Source organism: Bombus terrestris, chromosome 2 (genome assembly GCF_910591885.1).
Source record: "Bombus terrestris chromosome 2, iyBomTerr1.2, whole genome shotgun sequence".
Taxonomy (NCBI): domain Eukaryota; kingdom Metazoa; phylum Arthropoda; class Insecta; order Hymenoptera; family Apidae; genus Bombus; species Bombus terrestris.
Window position 1 is genome coordinate 17,403,264 of NC_063270.1, and position 26,272 is coordinate 17,429,535.

The 26,272-nt window shown below is 35.9% G+C and overlaps 4 protein-coding genes across 6 annotated transcripts in view; 3 read left to right on the forward strand and 1 right to left on the reverse strand.

Moving 5' to 3' along the window:
- LOC100642318 (opioid-binding protein/cell adhesion molecule homolog) overlaps window positions 1-15,160 on the reverse strand; it is a 68,057-nt gene extending 52,897 nt beyond the window's left edge. The window contains exon 1 of the mRNA XM_003393995.4: window positions 14,870-15,160. Within this exon, the coding sequence (XP_003394043.1) occupies window positions 14,870-14,921 (52 nt within the window). The 5' untranslated portion in view covers window positions 14,922-15,160. The remainder of the gene's footprint in view (window positions 1-14,869) is intronic.
- Window positions 15,161-17,174: 2,014 nt separating this feature from the next.
- LOC100642557 (protein MIS12 homolog) lies at window positions 17,175-18,868 on the forward strand. The gene is made up of 4 exons (XM_003393997.4): window positions 17,175-17,418; window positions 18,007-18,176; window positions 18,269-18,406; window positions 18,496-18,868. The coding sequence occupies exons 1-4, from the start codon at window positions 17,331-17,333 to the stop codon at window positions 18,754-18,756; spliced, it is 657 nt and encodes a 218-aa protein (XP_003394045.1). The 5' UTR covers window positions 17,175-17,330; the 3' UTR covers window positions 18,757-18,868.
- A 1,914-nt stretch (window positions 18,869-20,782) lies between these two features.
- Window positions 20,783-26,233, forward strand: LOC100642439 (enhancer of mRNA-decapping protein 3). 3 transcript variants are annotated; one of them, XR_007226956.1, is made up of 7 exons: window positions 20,783-21,003; window positions 21,204-21,378; window positions 21,476-21,735; window positions 21,810-21,946; window positions 22,026-22,262; window positions 22,335-24,512; window positions 24,580-26,233. XR_007226956.1 is itself a non-coding variant. In XM_003393996.4 (6 exons), the coding sequence occupies exons 2-6, from the start codon at window positions 21,221-21,223 to the stop codon at window positions 22,926-22,928; spliced, it is 1,386 nt and encodes a 461-aa protein (XP_003394044.1). In that variant the 5' UTR covers window positions 20,783-21,003; window positions 21,204-21,220; the 3' UTR covers window positions 22,929-26,233. The 3 variants fall into 3 exon arrangements, 2 of the variants coding, with proteins under 2 accessions (XP_003394044.1, XP_012175742.1); XM_003393996.4 differs by having other exon boundaries at window positions 22,335-26,233; XM_012320352.3 differs by having other exon boundaries at window positions 21,208-21,378; window positions 22,335-26,233.
- On the forward strand, window positions 25,004-26,233 carry LOC105667116 (piggyBac transposable element-derived protein 4-like). Its single transcript, XM_020868365.2, has one exon. The coding sequence runs from the start codon at window positions 25,004-25,006 to the stop codon at window positions 26,225-26,227; it is 1,224 nt and encodes a 407-aa protein (XP_020724024.2). The 3' UTR covers window positions 26,228-26,233.
- Window positions 26,234-26,272: the final 39 nt, after the last annotated feature.

Genomic DNA, 26,272 nt, shown 5'->3' on the forward strand with positions numbered 1-26,272 from the left:
AGTATTTTCTGTGCATAGGTGCATCGTAGTCTTGGCACTCGTTTGATTCTCAATGGTAACGCTCGACGATTCGATGATGACATTTTTATCGCGATGAATCGTTACGTGAAAACCAAGGTACATATCGTATAAATATACATGCGGGGACGCGGTACGAAAGAGCGGAAGTGAAGCCAACCGTTTCGTATTAGTAGTTTACGACAATACAATCGACCTACATGCTACCAAGGACGGGGTAGAAGACGATGGTAAGAAACTGATGGTGGTGAATGACGGTAGCGACGATGGTAGCGACCGTTTCGATGATGGCTTAAGCGGAAATTGTAAATTTTCGTCACAGAGTTGATCTCGATTGCGGCACAGTCCACGGGTGAAAATAACATTCCCTCGTGAAAACGACTGGCTCGTCAAGTTTATAGCATGACGTCATTTACCCACCATCTGTAGGGCACTGTATTTCGTTGCGCCTTGCGCTTCTTTTTGCCCGAAATCCTGCTCGGCGCGTTCTCTCTCCGCCGTTTCGCCTCGTGTGTTCGCCGATCCCCGTCCGGTTTTATCCCGTGTTCTCATGCCTTCACGTTCGACCGTGCCACTAACTTTTTACCACGATCGATTCAATTACGAAACCCTCCCTGACTCTCTCTTTCCTATCTTCCGTACGTACGATTTGCCCGTTTTGCAGTAATAATCGTACAAAAAGAGATCATAGGAAAGATCGAAGCGGGTGCTGTAACGTTCTTGTTAATTAACTTGTCACGAACAGATGGTACGAGAGAAAGAAAGCACAGTACGTACGCCTCGTGGTTCCCATAAGGAAGGAGAATTATACAAACGAGTGTCTAATATCAATTACGAATATAACAGGTCGCGAAACAAGAGTGAACGAACGACCGCTTCTAACGTACCTCATTATTTCGGAACGCGATGAGAGACGAGCATACTTGACCCTACCTAACCTTTCTCAATTGCCACGCCATGAGATAATACAACACCCGTAAGCCCCTCTCTCTTTTCTATGGAACTTTTTAAGCACCCACGTGGGCGCGGAACAAGAAACGCGTATCTCTTTTCCGCGACTGTCGACTACGAAAATACGTCTTTATTCTGCTCGCGAAGACACGAACGTGCTCGAGGTTACTTCCGTGAGAAACAATCGCCTCGGACATGATCGATGATTAATCGCGCTGCAAAAAAGCGTGACAGTTTCGAGATTACACGCGTTTAACCGTACAAACAATCTCCCGAGACGTGATTAATTGCAGAAAAGCGAAACATCGTTTACGTTGATGTTTGGAAATTAATCGCACGATTCGTTCATTGTTGGTGGAGTAATTGGTCGTTTAAAATCGACGAAGAACGACTACAAAAACGATGATCGAAGAATATTGGAAAGCACGCATGTTGTAGCGTTCGGTTTGTTAGACGTCACCGAGAAAAGAGCCAGTCGCGGGTCGAGAGCCAGACTACTCTCTCTCAACCCGACGAACAAGAAAACCGTATCATCGTCTCGCCTAATAACGGTTCTAGCGTCAAAGCAGCGTCTAGCGTTGCTTCGTGATTTCAAAGGCTGCACAAGCAGGCACAGACTCTGGTGGCGTAGCAATCGTGAAAGCCTGCGTCGAGGGAGCACAGGGGAGAGAAGACGGCGAGATGAAAGGGTACTGCGGTGCAGCAATTGCGCGTACGTTTCTACCAGTTGACCTATTCAACTCTCTATTAGATGGCAACGCCGAATTCTAAACGGCACCCACACCACGCTGCCTCCACGAAATCACACGTATTTTCGGAGCAACCAGCTACGCCCCTCGAGTTCTTTTTAGACGCAGCAGACTATACTATTTCGCCACTAGCTAAAATTTTACCAGAACATATCGACGTGCAGTGTTTCCACACGAAAGAATACTCGATTGTATTGTATGAAACGTGATAATTGACATAGATCATAAAGGAAGTCGGTCAAGATTTGCATTTACGTAAGATAATTCAAGATACAATGTAAAAAATTTATTTGACGTGAAATTACGAAGAGAAGGTGATCGATGCTTACAATCTGACGATTTAAAATCGTCGTAGAATAATTTTCGACAGGTATAGAATTGAATAACAAGCGCGGAAGGGAATTTAATAATAGAAATAGCTAAATGCGTGTAACAGGTGTATCGAAAAAATAGAAATATTTAGTATAGACTTTTAAATATAGTATAGACTTTTCACGATCCAAAATGCCGAAACATTTCGTAAAGATTTCTTGAAAATTCTTAAGATATAGTTTTTATTCCATCGTAATATTTGTAGACGGACGTGTATCTATTGGAGATTTGAAAGGGAAATTACTAGGAAACGAGTTAGAAAGCTCGCAAGTCTCTAAGAGATACGGCCTTCAACAAGTGCGCTTAATCGAGGACACCGACATTGTCATCATGGAAAAAGTGGAACGTTTTATGTAAACGAACCCAAGGTCCCGAGTCGTAACCAAGCGCATTAGTCGAGATAACGAGGAATATGTATAACACAAGAATCGTCGTATAAACCTCTAAACGTTGCCGATCTAACCAGAGAACAATGGACGTCGCGACGCGATGGTCTTCTTGCCACCATTTACTTAACGCGTGTATACACTGTATTCGTTTTACGGTAAACGATTGAAATTTCATCGCTTGATTCAAAGTAAACTCGGTGGATAACTTCTAATACCTGGGGACGGTCATTGGCAGACACAACGAACCAGTAACATATGGGATAAAGGCTGACAAGCGTTGCGCGTTTCAACCTGATGTACGCGAGATCCTTTGGCCGGTGTTAGAAGTCCACCGACTAAATGAGTATCTAGGAAAACTTTTTACGAAGAAAGAGAAACAGTCAAGGCGGCGTTCTCTCCACTCTAATCCGATGTAATTAAGACCACAGTGGCCTCAAGAGCGGCTCGACCGCTTGTGTTTTAACGTTTGGAGCATGACTTTTTAATTTACGCCCATGAGATAATGAATCTTTATGGCCGACGATATAAGTATGAAAGTTTTCGCGGAACGTTTGAGATTCTAGAGGAAATGACTTTGAGCTTCGTGGCTAGTAACTCGAAACTAGTGGCGCCAACGATCGAAATCATTTTCAGAGAGAATTTAATGAAAATACACGAGAGTTATTATAGCTTATCGAAAAGCAATGGAACCGGAATTTTAACATTGTTAAACAACCAATATTTTCTTTCGAACGTAGCGTGTGGGAAATTAATTGGAATCATAGGATTTCAACGTGGCCCCTACGATAATAGTGATCATTAATGCGAATTGAACGAAGCTATTCGAGAGTTATCGTACTAGGTTGCTTGAAAGCATAATTACAACACAGACAGACTGACATATATGTACATGTATTTTACTTCGAATATAGCAGCTGGGAATTGAATCCGAATCGGCTCTTTAATATGCATGCGAATCTTTATGCAGAAATAATTAACGTATGGATAAGGCTACTCGAATGTTACGTTAATGTCAAGGACGTGAAAGGTTATTTCGTGCATGACAATATACGGATACTGTTCTATGGTTAGGAAACTTTATGGTTAGTTGGTTGTTGCACGACGATTTCGAACCACTTGTCTAGTCCAAGCACTCGTTGAAGTGTCTCGAACATGAGTAGTCTAAAACTGTTGGAATTAACCTATCTCGTTCGAAAATAACGTTACAACCTCGTTTCGGGAGTAGATTAAAAAAGAATAAAATACGATTGCTCTCGAGAGTTATATCATGCGAAACACGTGTATTCAGATATAACTGTAAATTCTGATTAACGAACAATGATAAAAGAAAATATCGTTTCGCGACAATGGTCGGAAGGTATTACGTTTCGAGATTCAGGATAAAATATGATGGAAACGATTTCAACGTATTAGGTGCTGACACGAGTTCATGCGACTCTCGAGCGATAAGGCAAACACGGTATTCACAGATAATTTCATCCGTTAACCCCGTTAGATCGGTTCATTTATTTTCATCTGTTTTCATCTGCCGTCAGAAACGTGAAACGAGAGACGAAATAGTTGGGACGAGGAAGGACCGACCGGCGAATAAGACACTCCAATTAACTGTAATTGTGTTCCCTTCATCGATCTTCGCGTCTCTCGATAACAACTGTCCACGCGCTGCGATATTCGTTTAACGTTGCCAGAAAGACCGAGTAATTACTTTCCCTGCGCCCTTTTTTTTCTCCAATAGCCTATCGAAAATGATAAAATATCCGTGTCAACGTTGTATATAAATATACTCATCGCCATTATCCCTGTTCTTTTCCATTTTTCTTCTTTTTCTTTTCAATATTTCAAATGACGCATAAATCCGGTTATCGGCGAGAGTAATATACATATCGCTAATTACACGAACCGTTCGACCGATATCTCGGTAATAACGCCGCGCTCCGTCTTATCGTCAACAGACGTTCGTAACGAACACGACAGAACCGGGACAAATCATTACGAGCGTTCCGCGAACGCGAGTTCTCGCGAACGCCGGCCACGGCAGTGGATTTCTTCGATAACTAACCAGCCGAGCTTAACTCTGAATGGATCCGTTGCGTTCAAAGAGACACGCGTTTGAATCATAGGTTCGCTCGGATGACAAACGGCCAAACTAAGACCGAACCTCCACACGCGCATATAAAACGAGGAAGAGAAGGAACAGCGGCGAGGAAGGTCGATATCGATGGGAAGGCTTAAACGCAAGCCGTCTCGTAATTAAAATAAAAACACGGCATTTGTATTCTGGCGAAAGAAGAAACGGGACAGAAATAGAAGAGGAAGAGACAGAGAGACGTATCATTAGTAGTCTAACGACTTCACTGGTGACTGGCATGCCTTTTCCTCGCCAGTGAAAATCATGCTGGAGAACTGAACGACCTATGATGCGTTTACTGCTCCTTTTTATTCATCCTTTGTTCTTATTTTTATTTCTCCTTTTCTTCTTCTTTATTCTTACGTGTGTTTCGAACCGGGTTATAGTCCCGAATGAGCCATTCTTTCGTTTACACGAAAGCAAAAGGGATAAGATAAAAAGGCTATACAGTGGGATCGAGTAACTCGCTCTCTCCATCGAACTGGTCTCGGGCGTAGAAAAGGAGATAGATGATTCGAAGGGTATCCGAACCGACGCGACGTCTGAGCGCGACGAAGCTTTTGTAGCGGTCGAAGAATGAATTTGTCAACGTCCGTTTCTTTGAAATGCTTTGATGCAAATAGACTCTCGGCCGACAAAAGAATATAACGCGCAGGAAAATAGAAAACTCTAGGTGGTTCCGCTGATAAAGAGTAATAGCTTTCGGTGCCCGTGTCAAGAACGCGTGATTATGCAATCGAATTCTCGATCTCGATGATTATCGAGCGTGTAAAGCTTTCACGTAACGTTCTGCGGACCGATAGCGGTGAACGTTAATATAATGTACGAAGTTCTAACAGCGATTAGTATCTAAAATCGTGTTTCCTGTCATGCTTTTCACCAGTTTCTGGAGAAACTGTTCTGGCGTTTAATTTGCCATTTAGGTCCTATCAAACTTGCAATGTTTCGACGCTTGTTTATCGAAATTTAAAAGCCGCGAATCTTGAATATCTAAATCCGAATATTTTACGTTTCTTAATTTTCAATTTAGAAAACTCAAGTTTCGAAATCTACTTCGTCAATTATATAGAGATTGCTAGCGTCAGATGATCGACACACGCAGTCCCAAATCTTTTTGGTCCAAAGTCACAGTCAGCCATTAGTCGTTAACCTTGAATTATTTAGAAGGAATTTTATGCGATTAATTGCATAAAAAGCGCGATATCATATCGTATCGCTAAATTGTGCGAGGTACAGAAAAACCAGAAATGGAATACCATCACGAACAACCGATTTGACCTTTGTTCCGCCTTAGGCACTCGTACGTAATTCCTTGCGATCAATCGCAAAGTCTCGACCATCCATTCGTCCATATAAGTCCCTCTATCGAACTTGATCTACTACTTTCGAATAATCCTTTCGTCCATTACTTTCTTACACTTAAACGAACAATACAGGAAAAGAATACGTTCGAGCCTAGTTCACCATGTAGAGCAAACATTTACTGAATCCAACTGGACTATCCACAGATGGTAAAAGTTTCACCTTTGCCTCGGAATAACGGTACTAGAATCACTATATCCGTACTATCCAAAGCAACTGCCTGCCCAACCTTATTTCCAACTATTATCTCTTGTTATTTTAACTCTTTGATTGTGTAATAAAATGACGACGAACTCGGAATATCTCTTTATCTTTGACGACGTACTATAAATTTTAAAACTTTTGTAAAAAAAAAAAAAAAAAAATAGGTAGTACAATATCTTGCGCAGTATTTTTTTTCCTTCTGTTTACTTACCGAGTTTTAATCGAATTCTACTGCCAAAGCGTGTTAAAACATTATCAAATAAAGAAGGCTGTGCGATTCATCGAACGCGACAAATCATCCTTCTTGTCCGAGTTGTTACGCTAAAAGTGTCTGGTGACTCATTATAAACGATCACAGTCGACTACATAAACCAATAGAGAAAACTATTTAAACAACTTTCGCTCAAGCAGTAATCCTGTACTCGCGCAGAACCAGTCCTCTTAAATCGATGCTTGTTCGCATCCTTGCGATAACGTTACGATCAACCAGTTATTATCAAAAACTAACAAACTGCCACTTAACATTGATAGATTACAGAAGTACGCAGAACGGTTTTTTTTTTTTTTGTTTTATACTCTCGCGTGTGATTATCCTCCTTTAGCGTTTTATTCACGTGAGACGAACAGAATGTAGACTAAGCAAGATAAAGTACAGAGGGACGTTATCGCAGCTGGGACCGGTAAACCAAAATAAAACCTGCATCACTGTTTCGCATACCATTAGCTAATCCCTATTTATAAAATATTATGTTCACTCAAGTATGTACACGTGTGTATATCACGATCTAGGCTAGAATGAAAGAGATGATGAAGTAGGAAGAGAGAAAGAAAAGGAGAGAGATAGTTGTTCACATATGCGTAGCACGCGTAAAGCATACGTGGATGGTTAAACGGCACGCATGAACGAAAGTATAGCGACTAAAAATACCCGAAACGGTCGAGATAAGTTCCAAGTCCTAAAACCGATGGCGTCTGGTGGGCGGTTTATTAATGGAGTCGGATTACTAGAAATCAAAATTACCGTAGGCGTAAACCCTGCGCGGGTGTACGCGATCGATCACCAAAATCGTGGGCCAAAGGATTTGGAAACCTTGTCGCGGTTAGGACAAAAATCGTAGGTTCTTTTGTGTCAACGTCTAATTTAATAATTACTGATTTATGGATACCGATATATATATATATTATTCGGTAATATTCGTAGATAATGAAAAGATAGATGAAAAGATAGATTCGATAGATAATGAAAAGTATTGGATAATTAAACGTTCGAACGAGATGCATTACGACCACGCCTGCTCGCATCAGGCTAATCGTAGAATATGCGATTGAATTCCATCCGATAAGTTCGTATTCTGTTATAGCGTATCGCGTTGCTCTTATTAGAACCTTTACTTTCGCGTCTTTTATATCTGTGGATAATACAAAAACTTTGTAAATTGTAAAGAGGATAATATTCTCTCGAAGAGAAAAAACTTTTTTTCTATTCACAGAACAAGAAACTTCTGCTTAAGGTACTCACAAAATATCCAAAACTACTTAATCAGAGTTTGATTGTACTTGAAAGTACCACTTATACTTCTTAAACTACTTATGACGTATCTTAACGAGGTTCGAGTCTTCTTAAAATATTATTCTTCCTTTCAGAGTCCTCGTGAGGTATACGAAACTTGCCAGTCAACGATGTTCATGGTATTCTTAATCTCATCTTTAGCCAACAGAACTGCAGAAACAATATTTAGCATTCTAAATAGAAAGAAACCACGATCGCACCATTTTTCGATGAGATTTCTGCACTTTTTAATGATCCTTAACATTTGTACGTTACACAATTTCTCGATCAATAAGTTATGCAAACTTTATCAAGGAAATGTAGATAAAAAGAAATAAAAAAAAGGCATATCATTGCGATATCAAAACACGAATACGTCGTCGTATATCCGAAATCTATTCTTACATAATTTTGCAACATCAACGGCATACGTTTTTCCGATATTCGCAACGTAGTTTATTTGAACGATCTTGATCTCGTTTATCATTCAACCTTTCTCTCTTTAGTGCTTGCAAATAAACCGATGCTCGTAAATCCTCTGTCGAGACGGACTACTCTTCAACGGGTCCGGCCTATTAAAATTCCAGGACAACAGCTGAATAGAGGATGTTAATGGACCTCGGTTTCATCCCCTTTTACAGTTTCAACGAATCTACTTAGAATGATAATAAATACAGTCGCTTGTGAGCCAGCCTTCAGCGACCCATACTCAGAACCCTTTGGAACATCCCCAGGTTCTTATTCTCGTGAGATTTTACGCGTGCTTGAAAACAATTCACGATAATTGAAACGACCGTATACACGATGGAAAACAAGGTTGTATCACCCCACCTGTTAACCGTATTCATAATTCTTAATAAATAATTTTCAAGAGAAAACTTGCTCGAGAAGATTCGTAGGCGAACATTGTTTTAGAGTCGCGGGTTTTAATTCGAAATTTAATTTCAGACGTTAGTATAAATTACAAAACTTTTAGTTCTTTTCAATTTCGAATAAAAGAATTATAAAATAATTATATTGTATATAATTATAATATATATATTATAATCTGCGATTCGTAGAAATGGTCAAAAAGAAATTGCAATTTATAGGCTGCGAATGCAGTAAAAAGTAAAATCTAACAACATGTAACATTCCGATCGACCCGATAGATCAAAAAGTAGACGAAACAGCCGGCGTGTCTGCGAAAATTCCAAGTATAGCTGTTTAAATTGGCGTAACAGCAGGTAGGTCGATATAGGCGAGGTATTCGACGATAAATAAAACGGAAGGATTGAAAAGAGCCCGGCTTCTAGATCTCGGATCGAGCCGAAGAATTACGAGGCACGGATCCACCGACGTTCGCTCTAAATACGAATTGGGAACGCCGAAATCGTGCCTCGGACTATACTACGTTTCTGCTCTGAAATAAACGCGAGATCATCGACATCCGACAACGTAGAGGTATTAAAATAATCACGTTTCTTTGGAATTCATATATCCGATGATTTATCGTCGATGCTTCGTTGCAACAATTACCAAGAATAACTGAACAATCTGTGGTTACTCGGAATAATTAAACGATCCGTGCTCGAAATAGACGAAGACATTTTCGCAGAAATAATATAAAATTATATCGTGACTACGTTTGAATTTGTAGAGGGAAAGATACGTTGCATAAGAATAACGGAAATTTCGTAAAATTCCGATTATCTGGTGGTTGGCTGATTGGTTAAGAAGTCAAGGACTATTACGGGACAAGATTCTGGTTATCTGATGTCGCAACAGGATGTTCCTTTAACGATTTGTCCATGTGCTTTCCCTCGTTCCGACAAATCTGTCCGGACGAGGTTGTAATCGACGATTAATCATTCGCTAATTTTGCCGCTGAACCACGTCGTACTTAAGAGCGCGTTTAACGAGCGGAAAGATAAGATTCTTATGTAAATATGTAGCGCAAGAACAGTGTTATCGTGTCTCTTTATTCAAGAGCTGGGAAAAAAGCATGGCGGATGCCTCGTTTCCGACGATTTCTCGTTGCGCAACGCGAAACGGAATCGATCTAATTTTAAACGAAAACAACGAAACCTTGAATGCATAATTCCAACGTTCGGTTCCGTAGCGACTCGTAAGGTCTACCGATACGTACGTATACGCCAGCTTAGCGAAACGTTAAAGAAAATATTGAAAGCATCGATGGAAAGATAGAGGTGAGAACGTATAACATTGGGAGCGTTTTCTAGGTAAAAAATTCCTCGCCCGGGACGTGTCTGCGCCTTGGTCTACCAGCTGAAATCACGAAACCTTCTCTTCCGTGAAAAAAGGCACGACAATCTGGCGTCAAGGTATCGCGTTCCTCTCGGCTACGTGAGTGGGCGATGCAGGTATACCGATTAATACTTGTTGGTCTTTTTCGCTTCCTCTCTCGTTAGATCTTGGAAAATCCTGACAAACTACTGAGAAACTTCTGAGAAACTGCCGAGAAACTTGGAAGGTCTTTTCTCGAAAAACTCGTCGACCAAAAGCGTTTTCTCATGCGGGTTGACCTTTCTTGCATCGCACCTCTCCCATCGTTGGTCCAATAAAGCTCAATTAGTTAATTACTCGGATAAACCCGGATCAACGTGACGCAATCTTTGATAAGAGTTCATGTGCCACTTACACGAACATCACTGACCCTGTTAGTTTCCGATGATCGCGTATTTAAATCGGCGCTAGTATACAAGATTTAAGGAAACTTCACACGAGTGACCGATACAACACGCACATACGCGTATCTTGACCCGTGTACACGGACGTAGCTGGTCAATGTTTTTTTCCCCTTCGTTGCGTATAGGTTATTACAGTTCTAAGCAAATAAACTCCGACTACTACAAATCATTCTCGACGGTTTTCTCTCCCTGAATTACGAAATTACACCTTTCGTGAGGTATACGCAGTCTGGAATTCGAGAATTACAAAACACGCTCGTTAGCATCAGGAAGAAGAAGAGGTGGACTTTGTCAAGCAACCTTATCGCGTCTTTCATACGATTTGTATTAATTGTACGCTTTCGGTTCAATCGCATGCTAAGAAAAAAGGAAATACAAGGAAACGATTATCCTTGCAGCATCTCGTAGGTGTAGGAGATTACGCAACGAAAACAAATGTTTTTCTTTTTTTATTAGGTATAGAGAAAAACGGAAGAGAAAAACTAAGAACTTGGAATAGTACAGTAGGAACGAGCAAGAAATATATAGTACGGCTGCATTATAATCAACGCATTACTAACACGGTCACGTATAATGGCAAACTGTTGAAGTATAACTGACAATGAGTAATTTCACCGTGACACGAGCTACCAACTGGTACACGATTTTCCACGATAATTTCTATCGTTATCTAACCACGATCGCTGATGGTACACGTGCGAAGAAACACGCGTTTCTTCAATTTCAAGCTGTTGTTGGCTCGGTTCGTGGGTACACGATAAAAGGGAAAATCTCAAACGCCACCGTCAGATTTCTCCACAGTCGTGTATACAGACAATGTCCGGACGGTATTTTAAAATACTGTAGCAAACATTATCGACGCTTATCTTGAGGACCATTGAACTCTGATTTTATCAAGAAAGGATTTCTACGTGTTACGCGTCGAACGTTTCGACGAGTATTAGGAAAAAAGAAGAAAAAAAGATAGGAAAGAATAGAAAAAGTAGAACATCATTGATGGAATATATAGGTATTTTCTTTATAACAGTTTAGTGGTATTTAATTTGGTAATATTGTTTGAGAGCATGTCGTCAGATCGTTCTCGTAAAATAAGCTTGAATAGCAGATAATTGCAATTCTAACTCACGACGATGATTTCGGATTTAATGAATCCAGATCGACTTAATGAATCGATTCTTTAAACTGGTTCATCTTACCTACAATAATAACACTGAGAGGTACATCCGTAGTTATTTATACAAATATAACACTATAACAATTACACATTCTCAAAGAGATAAATGACTGTACAAAATGCAAGTACCTATAACGTTCGATCCTGTTAAAATATTTAAATTAGATTTATCGTTATGATATCATACATTTAAATTTTCTCACTACGCGATTATTTGATTCGCGATGAATTAAATTCATTACTTAAATATTTAAATTATTAAAATGAAGACTCCATTTCTCCCAGGATTACCCTATATTATTTGATATCAATGTCTCGACCGGACATTCCAAGTAGAACCTCCGTATCTTATCCTTCTGTTTGAAATCTACGTCACGTACGAAACGAGTTGGTCCGAGAACTTCTTATTGGGGGATAAAAAGAAGCCGCTCCTATTATTAAGGAATAAATGGAACATCCTTCGAGAGATTGGTAGACCATCTTTTCGACCGTGAGCGAGTTACCAGAAATCTGTGAATGCCACGCTGGACACGGGGCAACCGGCAACCGTCTCTCCAACATCCTACTATCCTGACCATCTGCCTCCGGTCATTCTCCTACCTGAAACTTGTGTTCACCTGGCGTCCCTCCCACCTACCCCCCGTGATACTTTCGTTTATCTTATTTTTCGGGCCATTCAGCAACCTCTCTGCCAACTACTACCACCGGTTCTTTGGGGATCAAAAGAGGCTACTGCATTCGCAAGATACCGGACCCTCTCCCGCATATTTTTCTCAATGGAATTTGCCAACAGCTGGACAATTCCACGCAAGAAGCAGACCTCCACGCTCGTCGATCTTTGCGGACTTATGCGAAACGATCCCTAATTACGAGCTAGCACAGCGATATTCTTATCTGAATGGTTTCTCTAGTTCGGTGTTCGCTAGATGTACATGAAACGCTGTAAGAAACATATACTGTGTGAAATAATCTGGAGCACCGATGGTAAAAATGGTAAGTTTTGAGGTCTAAAAATGAGACACTCTACTGACCGTAAAAATTGAAACACATGTTCGTTACATGTACCGAAGAAACTAACAAATTTTACTTTATTTAGTATTCCACGTTGAAAGAAACATGCGATACGAATTTATAGTAAAATAAGTAGAAAATAAAAAGCAGCGGGAAGCATTCGCTCCGCATCAAGTATCAGCTATAGTTTCCCCACAAAAATTTTATTTTACCTATAACTTTCTCAAATGAGGAATTTTGTCGCTAAAAGCGCTTTTACATTATCAGTTTGAGTAGCAATACGTTTTAATGCTTGAATTGGTCTTTTTAATTAAAGTTTAGTTCTAATTATAACTTTGTGAAATTATCGATTCTGTCGCTTGTACCACTATTCGTCGATTAGTCGAGATCGTTCGTTTTAACAAGTTCATTACTTGTTTCAATGGTATTCAATACTCGGACATCGCAAAGTGAACTATGTTGTTCCTATAGTAAACTCCATTTCTCGCGCGTTCGCCATGTAAATAAATGCATGCCAATCGAGCGTTAAATGTACACGCTCGAATATGCACAGGAATGTAGTTTACGCGGAATGTTAATGAAACAATTAACTAACGTTTGCTGGCAAGCCTGGCCCTGGAATCGGGGGATAATTTCAACGTTACGAATCCCAGATGTTCGAAAGAGTGAAACACGCCGTGACTATTTATCGTACAAGGATTTATTAGTCTTCCGAACGTTAGTTCCTTAGAATCCGAATACGTATAGATATTTGGTTGCCAACGCTATAGAGAGCTTGTTCGTTAAGTGAAAAAGCTCGAACTCGTCAGACGCTCTATCTACTCAGGAAGCTTATTTCAAACGTGCTGCATCCCATCGCTAGAATAGAATATCTGATGTTGTTAATATATAAAACATTTACAATCTAACATCTCGTGTGGTCAGCTATACCATTGTATAGCAAAGGTCGTGTATATTTTAATAGAAAAGAGAGAGCGTCTAATCTGAAGAGTCGTTTTAACCAGTACCGTCACACGTGATCTATAATAAGATACTTGTTATTGAAAGCCCTTTCTAAAATTTAGTGTTCCAATAACGTATGATTAGATTTAATTGGCGCTTAATATTATCGAGTTAAATTATTAAGTAAAAATAATTATCAATTGATAAATATCTCAAATTGGTTTTAATGTTGAAAGATTGGGCATCTTATGCGATAATGTGCATTTTATCAATATTCCATTAATATCATATAATAACATTCAATTAATATTCTATCTCCTAGGACGAAATAAATGATATACCTTTACAATTAAACATATCACATAGGATGTATGCTTAATAGTGGCTACCAATTATCATCGCAGATTGTCTGTTACGATAACCATACATTACATGCATTTTTTACAAAACGCCCAATCGTATTATTATTCTGCCATAAGTATCTTAAGTATATAAACGTCTCCAATTGATATTTCTTCTCACGTGGCAATTTATTTCAATATTGCACAGCTGGTTGTAGGTAGTGAATTAAATTGGACCGCGTGGTGAACAACGTATGGACGAAATTAGATTGCAAAGGTCTTCTTATCGCGTGTTTCATACATTCGACCATCGAATTATAGAACTATGAAACAGCAAACAGGCCGACGCGAAGTATCAAAGTACTCGACATCGTCAACATCGCAAATTGAAAGTGTACGCAATTACCGTTTTATCGAGCAACGGGCGTGCTTCTGACTAAACTGGCGCACAAGGAAGAGTAATTAAGCTTTTTTAAGATACAGTAATTGTTCCTTCCGCAACGAACGATCACTCGACCGATGCTCGTTCATGCTGCCCCGCAATGGTAACTATTGTTGCAATTGCTTATACGGAGCGGACGGTGAGGTAACTGTTAGTTAGCCGTGATGCATGCGAAATTATTATGCGCGTCGTCTCGACCCTAGAACTTTAAGGTCTCCTAGCACGATCTACTCAGCACCCACGCCAACGCGTACACTCTGTTCGCCAGGCGTTAAATCTAGATTTAATTAACTTAATGGAATCCTTGAATAGACGCAGAAGACGCGTGTTCGCCGCGTGAAACAACAAGGACGAGTATGACTTCACTCGAGTTTTAAAATAAAAAAACTTTTTCATGAATATGTACATAATATATGCCATTGGTCAAATTTAAATATTCGTCCCAGTGAATTGGAACAACCAGGATTAATTTATCCTTAAAAAGTTGGTCGCATTAGTTAACGATGCCCTTCTGAAATAAAAATAAAAAAAGATGAGGAAAACTCACCCTGCACGGCAAAGAGTATCACCAATAGACTAACAAATCGCAATGGTAACATGTTTTCCCCTATTTGTTTCGAAAACACTGGCAATAAACGACACAATTGGCACTAAAGTCGTCGTTTGGCTTGAAACTTAATTTTCGACTTGAAAAACGTACGTATACGAGAGGACGATATTTTCGCAAGGATGATCGTTCAACAACTGAATAAAGAACCGAACGTATCCACCGATACGAGGTGGATACCGAATACAAACTGAGAGAACGAGCGCGCGTGGTATCCGAAGAGCGGCGACGGAATCGGGCCCCCGGCTTTTTACAGGGACCTGCGCCGACCAGTTGCGCACTCAGCGTCGTACAAACTCGACACGCGCCTCAACTCCTATAGGAATAAACTTACACGCCTGCGATGTATATCTGTGTACGTGCTTTGTGGAAGCGCGCGCCTATACAAAACTGAGTATGTATTCAATGGCGCAATGTTGAGTGAACATTGCGTAAAATTTGTTTTTATTTTATTATAACAAACGATAACGTGTACGATCAAGAAATTGACCGGCATGTCACCGCCGCCATATAGAATATACAGCAGATAGGAATGATTTCCCCCAAAGAAAATTGAAAGAAGAAATTGTGTCGATCTAAAAATACTAAAAAGGCGCCAGGTATACACGTATGTTCTTTATCTTCCTTCCTCGTCGCTGATATTTTTCAGAACAATTTCAAGTCACATCGCGTGTAAGGTTTCGTATAGGTTGATAAGAAACACAGATATGTTTCAATTTGAAATTTAAATTTGAATTTTAAATGCCAAAAGTTATATAGAGTGAGAGAACAGGAAGCGCATCTATATTTTATAGGAAATCGCGACTGAGCATAAATCAATGTGCGCAGACAGATAAAAGCAAGAATACGTATCGAATATCGAATTTATCTGTGTACGGAGTTCCGAACGCATAAAGTATCGGCTCACACGCACGTATATATACGCGCGTGAGAAGCATGTATTTGCACGTTACTTTCGTCGAGCGTTTACCTCTTTCGATTCATCCATTCACTTTGTCATTGTGCATAAGACGAATGGCAAAGAGCATTCACTTCTTCGCATTCCTTTTTTATCTCTAAACGAATTAAAAAATTATATTAGGTATCGATCGATACATTAATCAAATAATACCAGTGTATATAGTTACTTCTGTACGTTGACTCATCTCGTCTAAAGAGAATTATCAGTATACCGAATTTGGTAATTCCTTTATAGAAATGAAACTAACTTGCATGTAAATTCATAGAAAGACCACCGTAGTCATTGCGGTTACGAGAGTGAACGTAAAAATAATTCCGAATAATGTTGCATGAATTATTAACCAAATGACTCATACCAGTACAAAAAATTGCGATGATGTCATTTGTAAGATATATTTACATACACATATGTATGATTTGAGCTTAAGCGTGTAAATACAAATTAGTGAATAATTTGTAATGATTAATATTTTTTTCGTGAAATTATTAAAGGATTAATGATATTCCTAAAAACAAAAGTGTAAATATTTTAATAATTTTTACATGTGACTATATTCATTTTCATGATTTAGTCATATATATTTCACGTAGAACTCTAAAGAGATCTTCGGCAACGGGAAGAAACATTTGAATTTTAAATTGTTGATAACACGATAAAAAAAGAAAATATTTAAACTTTATATCCACTACCCTTGAGTAGACGGCTAACACGTTTCATTTCCCTTTCCCGTGATAATAAACAAAGCCCTTATTTTACCTCACACGACAACTATCTCTCTGGGTACATACCTCATGGAAGCGTACCTGTAAACTTATATCATAACTTTGATACCTAAGTTTTATTTCTAATGTTATTTATGCATTTATTTGTCTAACTTTCAAAATTCATGTAATGAAAGATATTGGTTTACTTCGTGCGCATTACAAGGTATCCTACAACAATATTTTGTTTTTCTCAAGTTCCCAGTGTAGCCATCTCGCGATGATATTGCGAAGCTGAAACATAGAAGATTTATGTAATGACTCGCGATACGGGTTGTCAAGTGTATAAAAAAAACAAATTTAATATCTCGTAATAAGGAAATATTTTTGTCGTGATTGTGGATACGTTAATGTAAATAGAAAAATACATATAAAAGAGTAATCATAAATATATTCCGGTGTAACCGGAACCGTGGATTTTCATTGGCAAAGGATGATGTCTGATTGGTTGATTTTGAAACGGACTGAAGTCCCGCTAAGAAATCCGGATGCGTTGCCGAACGCGAAGGGACAAAGGACGCTGTCGTACGCAGGCAGATAGACGCCATGTTCATTTGTCAACGGACGTCAAGGTGTGATCATCGGAAAGAAGCACAGTTACTTCAGGAAAAAGTATCAAGATAGTATAATAGTGGTTTCATTGAATAACTATTACAAGTTAACGTGTATTTAGTACGATATGGCGTCCTCGGAATTACGAAAACGCAAGCTGGAAGAATACGAAATGCAGCTGTTTAGCTTTCATTCAAGAGCCGTGTACGCTACTTGTAAGGCGCCGCCGTTTTCAGTTTCTCTTGAATGTTTTTCAGATTTTACAGCATTCTGATTGTGTACAACCGCATGTTCCAATCGTTGGACGGGTGCACTCTGGTATCATGTAGATTTGATCATGACTAGAGTCACACTCGTCCATTGCTTGGAATACTTTCACCGGCCCCTACGGACGAAGTTAATCATAAAGACGACTAACGCTTCACTTTTTTTCTTTTCTCTCGTTTCTTCTCTTATTCTTTTCGCTTCTTTCTCCTTCTCATCTCTCACGCTTCAAAATCAGAGAGCAAACAAATAAAAATTGACCTTGAGCCGATATACGTATTAAATTCCAGTTACATTTTTTAAATTTTGCTTTGTATTAATTTTGTTTCATTCAAATGTCTGAATAAAGTGTAAAAAATATATATAATAAATGATTTAATACAAATAATTATATTATATATTTAACAAGTATTTTAATTTATTTCTGTTAACAGTAATTTTTAGAGTTTGTTCATAGATTTCTAATATTATTTAGTAATGCAGTAAGAAGATTGATAGAGTATAAATGTAGAAGTATTTTCAATTGCTTTTTTTTGTAGTGAAAAGTATTGTAAGTGAAAGGATTCTTAGCACAATTGAGAAGATGTGTCAAACAATTGAAAAGACATACAAATTAAATTCTGAGAATTTAACAGTACTTAAGGCAAATCAAAAGAATTTAGAGACAGCATATTTTAAAGGAGCAATGCCACATTTAGAAAATATTGAGGTAATTACATTGACCAGAGGTATATCAACAAAATATTTCTTCTAGTACATGTAAAGAAGTATGTATATATCACATATAACTCTTTTGTTTAGAATATTGTAAATAAATATGTTGCTGTTCCAAGTAACGTTTTATTGGAAGAGGACAAGTACCAAAGGATACAGTATAGTGACACAGAATTTGAGAATATAAATCAAAGATTAGAAGATTTACAGCAAAGAGCAAAAAATGTATGTATCGAGTATTTTTTAAATATAATATAAATTTTATGCTATTATAGAGATAATAAGTAAAGTCCAACTTCCTATGAACGTTATAGGCTACTATTTTGAATACTGTATTGAAAGAAGAGCTACAGATTTTAGACCAATTTCCAATTTCTGAAGAAAGTGTAAATAAGATGTGTAATGTAGTAGAAAATCTGGCATGCTCCGACATAGATGAAAATATATATCAGTTACTGGAAGATTATAAACAATTTTCTACAAGTCTGTTTGATACAACACAAATTACAACAAAAATAAAGTACAACACAGTAGATAATCTTAAATGCAAAGAATTTAATTTAAGTACTTTATGAATCGAAGCAATGGTAACAATATAAAAGTTAATTATTTGTCCTAGATGTTTCATGTAGAACAAAATCATGTAAATAATATTTAAGTAGATAAATTGATATTCTATAAATTTTATACTTGTATATTTTGTACTTTTTAAAATATTTTTATAAATAAATTGACATAACTTTTTAAATTAGTTATATACCTATCATATCATTACACGAAAATGTTTGTAAGAAAGAGGATTAAAAAATTAGTCCTGTAATAAAATTAAGAATTCACAGCACTTGAACAAACATCTACCAAAAGTGTTGGATTCTTTTATATTGGAACAAGGTATTTACCTTTCATACATTACTTTCATTTGATATATTTATTACGATTAATCTAAGATACAAATTTCAAATTATCTGCTAGCAGCTAAGAGAATACAGAACATAACGGAAGTATAATATAATAAGAATTAGCATAATTAGATAAACAAAATATGCGTCATAAACGAATAAAGCATAGCTTAAAATTAGCAAGTTGCAACATAAAAAATATAACTTTTCTTTATAATATTTTGTGCGATATCGTGATAATTTCAGTTAACAAAAATATACAAGATAATTAGAAATTCAGAAAAATTTAATAATTATAGGTACGCCGTTTCGTTAATCTGCCGTTGACTCGTTTCACTTCCAGCGTAAGGTCGATTACACCTACATCCTATACCCTACACCTTATAGCCCTACACTTTATACGGTGATGGCTCCCTTCTTCTTAGGCATACGAAGAAGGAATATACTACATCAACCAACAACCTACAGTTAGGCTTGTTTCACATAAGCAATGGGAGTCCCATGACGGCCATGACTGTCATGACGCACAACGAGACAGGAATCTTTTTTGTCTTCACTGTGGGTTCTTATTCTTACATGTTCGTGTATAAACTGGCATTCCCGGTTTTAACGTAGCTTCTTCCTTCCTGCTGGTAGTCGTATATTCAGTACCTATGTATTCGTGTAGAAAAGACTAAAGTACACTAAAGCGTAACGCTTTCCCTCTTAAAACATTCCGAGGCACTTTAAAGTAAAGATATTCGCTTCGGCGCTTAACAAAGATTTATACCAACATCATTCCACGATCCATTGAATATAATAGAACAAAGTAAAATGTGCTATTATAATTTTTTATTTCATTAAATAATTATGGGAGAGTAATAAAATTATTAAATATTAGTATATCTTATATATTAGAGGTTTTTCTCTAAAATAATAATTTTTATTATTTTTAACCATAAGAAATATAAGTAAAATGTTTAGGCAAAAACCATATATAACGATGCATAGTTATTTTAGAAACAAAATAAAATATTTGGAAGATGTAAAAAAAAACATTTTTGAAATATTGTGTTATATACATATATAATATAATCTTTATTTATATTCTGCGAATATTATACTATAATATATTAAAATAAAATATAAAACATGCCGTATTTGTATTGATAATTATAGATAAATTTAGTATTGTAAACTTTTATTTAATCTTGAATTAAATATTAACTTGAATTGATATTAAAAATTAAGTAATAAAATGAACATTACGCACTTTTAAATAATTTATTTACCTGTTGAATATGTGCTACATTTTAAATGAAGATACAAAGGCCAAAGATACAATGTATCAATCACAATTTGATTGATGCTATCACAATAATGCAAAGTTATATTAGTACGTAATTATCTACATACTAAATGATGAAGAACATCAGAATGCATGTTACGAATATCTTTGTCGGATGTTAAAGAATGTCACAGAACAACAACCAATAACTTTAATGTACCACTTAAATTTTTCAGTAATAATTTTTCGTTTTATTTTATACATTATCTTCTGTAAACTTTTTTATATTTGAATAAAATTCATGCTTATTTTTTTCATAAAATATTTGCTATGCAATAACGTAAACAATAGTTTAAATATTTGAAAATCTCTAGTATTTTTTTTAGTGAAAAATCGATCACAAGAGGAACGAACCAATAGTATCGAGGTATGTTTCGTTTTCATATAGCGCGTTGTAGATTCTTACGAATGGTGTGGGGTTAGAGTAGGAGTAGTATGAAAATATACGGAAATTATGTCCGGTATTCCACGTTAATGAATGTATTGTCATATGTTTGATACTTTTAAACATAAAAATAATAATAGAATTTTAAATTAACCGTAATCATTGTTAGCCGAATAATAAAAATATATTTAGATTTAATCATCTATATTAGGTTTGTATAATTTTTGTTTTCATAATTGTTTTTGTAAAAATTCCGATTTTCTTGAACTTTTAATCGTCTAATTCGTAAAATATTTACTGTTGTTACTATGTTAAGATATTTCTATAATTATTATTCACATAAAACAATTAGTTTCATTCAAATAAGACCTCATAGAGGATGTATGATTTTTATAAGTCTGTTATGTGCAGCTAGATTGATAATCAGGATGTCAGAACAATTCGTGGGTTGTACAGTTTCTGTAAAGTGTATCGAAGAAGTTGGAACTTATCAAGGACAAATAGTGGATTTAAATAAGGATTGCGTAATACTTTCAAAAGCTTTTTGTAACGGAGTTCCTCATAGTTCACCTATAGTTATATTATGGTATCGTTTAGTGATCAGAATTTGATCGATTTCCTTATAAATAAGAACATTAAATAAAGCACGCAGAATTAATCACAGATTGTTTTTTAATTTTTAGTGCGAAGGATATAGTGAATGTAGAGTTTATATCAATTAATAATATAGGACTCGATAGTAGTGATACAAGTGATAATAATCAAGCACAGAATAATATAACTGTAAAGAGACCTATTGCCAAAAGAGCTGGTAGATCATTTTCCGAAAGTGTTTCATCTTCTGTTCAATCCACATCATCACAAACACAAACTAATTTTAAGAAGCCAAATAATAATTCTCAATCCACAATAGAACAACCTACAAATGGAAAAATTCCATTAGGTATAATAGTGAAGAATTGTAACTTCTCTTATAATAAATAAATGTGAAGCATTTTTGATAATTTGCTTTTTCAGCTGACTCTATTGATAAACCAATACAAAAAAAATTAAGTAGTAAACAAAGAAATGAGCACACATTTGGTACGCCAATTGATCAATCCTTAAGTCAAGACTTTGATTTTGAAAAGAATTTAGCCCTATTTGATAAAGAGGTATGTTTCTTTCTCTTTATAGTTTCATTACATAGCACATTATTAACATAGTATTAAAAGTAATGTACACTTTTTACAGGCTGTGTGGCAAAAAATAAATTCTTTGAAATCTAAGAAACAAAAGCAAGTAAACTATAGGCACGATGAAAATATTATTGTTTCTGAACGTGCAGATATTAGACAGATACTGGTACCTAGTGCTGGTGAAATAGAATATGTAACAGACAATGGTTTAATAATTCCTAGTATAACACTTAACCTTCATCGTCAATTAATAGGAGCAGCAGATAGATTGGGTATTAGTTGGGAGCGTAGAGTATGTACAATTAGTTAATATAAGAAAGAGGCTTACAATATTTTTGTGTAATAAAACTAATACTAAAATTAGGTGGAACTTCTTGGTCGTGCTGGTACAGAAATTATATTGCAACTGTTAGGAGGAAGCCATCGACTTAATCCAAATAATGCACACCAGTGGCCAACGATTATTGCACTTTGTGGACCTCATCGTTCTGGCGCTGCAGGTGTTAATTGTGCTAGACAGTTATCTAGTCACGGCATTAAGACAATAGTGTTTGTAGAAAATTCCGAAGATGTTTTTCTCCTACAAGAATTGTCTTTGTACAAGTTAACAGGAAACAAGGTAGAAACTAAATTTAAAAACTTGCCATCAGTGGTGGATTTGATACTTGTAGCACTTTGTGACGAGAACTCACCAAGAATGATTACGCCTATAGCAAAATGGGCAAATAATAATAGGGCGCCTATTTTAGCCATTGAACCACCAGCCACGGGTACACCTGGTATTCTTAGTAAATGTAGTCTGCTTGGTGGATTACCATTATCTCATAGTGTTGACAATGGCAAATTATATTTATGTAATCTTGCATTGCCAAACGAAGTATATGCGGATGTTGGTATAACATATAGGTCTCCTTTTGGACCAAAGTTTGTCATTCCTTTGCATTCCAATAATTCTTAGCAAATTTATAAAAAGGATGTTGTTTCTCATAAGATGTTATAATTTAGTATAATTTTACTTTTATGCCTTGCTAATAAAAGTTTATACTTAAATCGCGAAGATATTGTCAGAAATTAATGATAAAGATCATGTATGATGTAGCATTTAATGTTTGTGTAGGAACAATTATAATTTGGTGTGCAAAGCCAATTGTGTGTAATTGTTCTTTTAAATGTGTAAGTATACAGTGTATACAAGAAACGAACATATAAATGATAAATATACAGTGTTTGGTTTTGTAAGTTACATAAAAAAAAAATAAATGCTTTTAAATAAAAAATAAATTCAATTAAATCTAGTATATAAATTTTTAAATGTTATAAAGCATAAAAACTACAAATACTACTTGTATTTGATACATTTTAACAAGTATATCATTTCGTACTATAAATATATAATAAGTACATAATACTATAAGTATATGGTATTCCTGTTACAAAAAAATATAATCGTACAAATTTTTTTATACATATGTGACTCATTTTTATTTATAACATTGGAACAAAAATTACTACTGATCATATTTAGATGAATTTATCCCCCAAATTTGACATGAAGAGATCGTCTATTAGTAGAGAGATGAAATTTTCTTTATACATATTTTTCATAACTTGTGATAGATATATTATTATAAAAATTTGTAAAATATTTATTTACAAATTGTTTATAATGAATCATAAAGTTTGAATATGAGACAATTTACATGTCTTCTATAATATTCGGATTCCCTTTTAGCTCTTATTTATTTTTGTAAAGTTAAGCATGGATTAAAAAGTATTTTTATTGCTGCAACAAAATATACCTCGGTTATGACATGTCCGTGTTTACTGAACAATGTATGAAATATGGTAGCATAATTCAAGTAATGAGTTGTAATAGAATGATTGTATAAGATTTACTTTACTCATAGGTAGCTTAAGTAAGTTATTTATATCATACATGTAAATATATATTTATATATTTTGAACATTAGTCTTGGCATTTAATATGGTAGTAAATTCTATAAATAATACCAATGTCATTTTTTTTTTTAAATTACTTGCACAGAAAGCTTTAAGTAGACTTAAAAATATAATGTAGAAAGAAAAACATAAATGCATTAATTATACATTGAGCAAATCTAATTAGAATAGGCACTGTAAGACAAGGTTTGATATATTGTCTAAAAATTAGTTTAAATTCTTATATCTATTTTAGAGATAGAGGTGAAAGAAATAATATTAGTGATTTTAATATTCTTGGTACTGTATATTTCTTTTATTTTTCTGTAACTACAGTTTAACGAATTTTTATAATAATTCTATTAGTAAATTAGTAATTAAAATACAGAGTACAATTGAATAATTAACCTCTTCGGTACGAGCGTCGACTATAGCCGACAGTCGCCGAATGTATTCCCACGGTCGACCTTCGGCTAAAGTCAATAATCACCAAAAGCATACATATGTACAGCCTACTGTCATCTTTAATTAATTATTGTACAAATTATCGGTTTAGATAAGTACCCGTTACAGTTGGGCGGAATATGAGCGCTACATAATATATGTACTTGTCGTTATTGCTTGCAAGTTTAATTGTTCAGACTTTACTTCAAATTGTAAATAATTTGTAGACAATGGATACAATGTATTCTGATTCATCAAGCGAAAACGACATCCTGCTGTTTCCTGCCGCAACAGTGGAAATGTCAAACGGGGAGGAGTTCTTATTTCGTCTGATTCAGAAGCAGAAATAACCAAAGAAAAGAGCCATAGTTCAAATATAAAGTGGTTGTATGCGAATTTAAAACCTCATATACATACATTCGACGATAGAGATTCTGGAATTATAACAGATAATATTACCTATTCATCTCAAATCATAGATTATTTCCGAATATTTTTTTCCGAGGATTTGATGACACACATATAACGAACACTACGAACAATTTTTATCGATATACAGTCGAACAATTGGACAACATTCCTTCCTCACTGAAAAAGTGGCATGATACTACGATAAACGAGTTATATCGTTTCATTGCTTTGACGTTGACAATGTCCCGTTTAAAAAAATTATCATGCAATGAATATTGGAGTACCAATGAAATTATTAGAACAGATGTCTTTGGTAAACATATGACACGGGATAGATATCTCGCATTACAAAAGGTGCTTCATTTTAACGACAAAAGATCAGAGACGTCTAAAAACCTACTAATAAAAATTCGTGAACCTTACAACAAACTGCGCGAAACATTCAAAAAATCATTTCGTCCCTTCAAGGACTTACGTATTGATGAGAGCCATATGCTTTACAAAAGACGATTGTCGTTTAAACAATACAAACCCGAGAGGAGTAGGTTTGGAATAAAAACGTTTGTGTTGTGCGATTGTAAGACAGGATATATTTTAGATTTTATTGTTTATACCGGCGCTATTTCTGACGTTGATACATTTTCTGAAAAATTCGGTAGATCAGGCAACATTGTGGTAAACTTGCTACAACAGTATTTAGGAAAGGGTCATCAATTGTTTGTCGATAATTGGTTCTCAAACCCCGCACTATTCAAGTTTTTGCACAGTTGTAGTATAAACTCATGCGGAACAGTAAGAAAACGATGCGAAGGTATTGCGAAAATGGAAGAAAAATTAAAAAGTGGAGAATTAAGTTTTCGATCATCGGGTAATTTGCTTGCACTAAAATGGCAGAGCAAACACGAAGTTTGGATGCTATCCACGAGTCATTCAGCGGAATATCGAAACTCTAGAAAGATAAATTATCGTACAGGTGAAGTCGTACAGAAGCCTACGTGTATATTAGATTACAATAAATCAATGGAAATGGTTAGTGAAACTAACCGTATAATAAGCGCGGTTGCATGCACAAGGAGAACCTTAAAATGTTACAAAAGATTATTCTTTCATTTATTGGATCTTTCGGTGTGGAATTCGTATTGTTTATATAAATTCAAGACCAAAAAGGTTCTGCCAATGTCCAAATTTCATTTAGCATTAATTACGGAACTTTTACAAACGTATCCCCGATCAATGGAGACAGCGTCTTCTGTTAGATCCGAAAGTCTTTTACGTCTTACTGAAAGACATTTTCCAACTTTGTATAAAAGTGATAAAGCTAATAGAAAAAACCCACTGCGGAGATGTGTTGTATGTGCCAAACTTGATAAAAGACGTTGTTCGAGATATTGTTGTAAGCAATGTAATGTAGGCTTATGTATAGTTCCGTGTTTCGAAATATATCATACACAACTTTATTTTTAAATTTAATTTTTTACTTGTTCATATTTATTTATATATTTATCACAG

Bases quoted from the DNA above. Each gene is read 5' to 3' on its own strand.
- LOC105667116 (XM_020868365.2), top strand. From the start codon at position 25,004: ATGTCCCGTTTAAAAAAATTATCATGCAATGAATATTGGAGTACCAAT.
- LOC100642557 (XM_003393997.4), top strand. From the start codon at position 17,331: ATGGCGTCCTCGGAATTACGAAAACGCAAGCTGGAAGAATACGAAATG. The intron at 17,419-18,006 runs GTAAGGCGCCGC...TTTTTTTTGTAG, and splicing joins AAGAGCCGTGTACGCTACTT to TGAAAAGTATTGTAAGTGAA. The intron at 18,177-18,268 runs GTAATTACATTG...TCTTTTGTTTAG, and splicing joins CACATTTAGAAAATATTGAG to AATATTGTAAATAAATATGT.
- LOC100642439 (XM_003393996.4), top strand. From the start codon at position 21,221: ATGTCAGAACAATTCGTGGGTTGTACAGTTTCTGTAAAGTGTATCGAA. The intron at 21,947-22,025 runs GTATGTTTCTTT...CACTTTTTACAG, and splicing joins TAGCCCTATTTGATAAAGAG to GCTGTGTGGCAAAAAATAAA. The intron at 22,263-22,334 runs GTATGTACAATT...TACTAAAATTAG, and splicing joins GTATTAGTTGGGAGCGTAGA to GTGGAACTTCTTGGTCGTGC.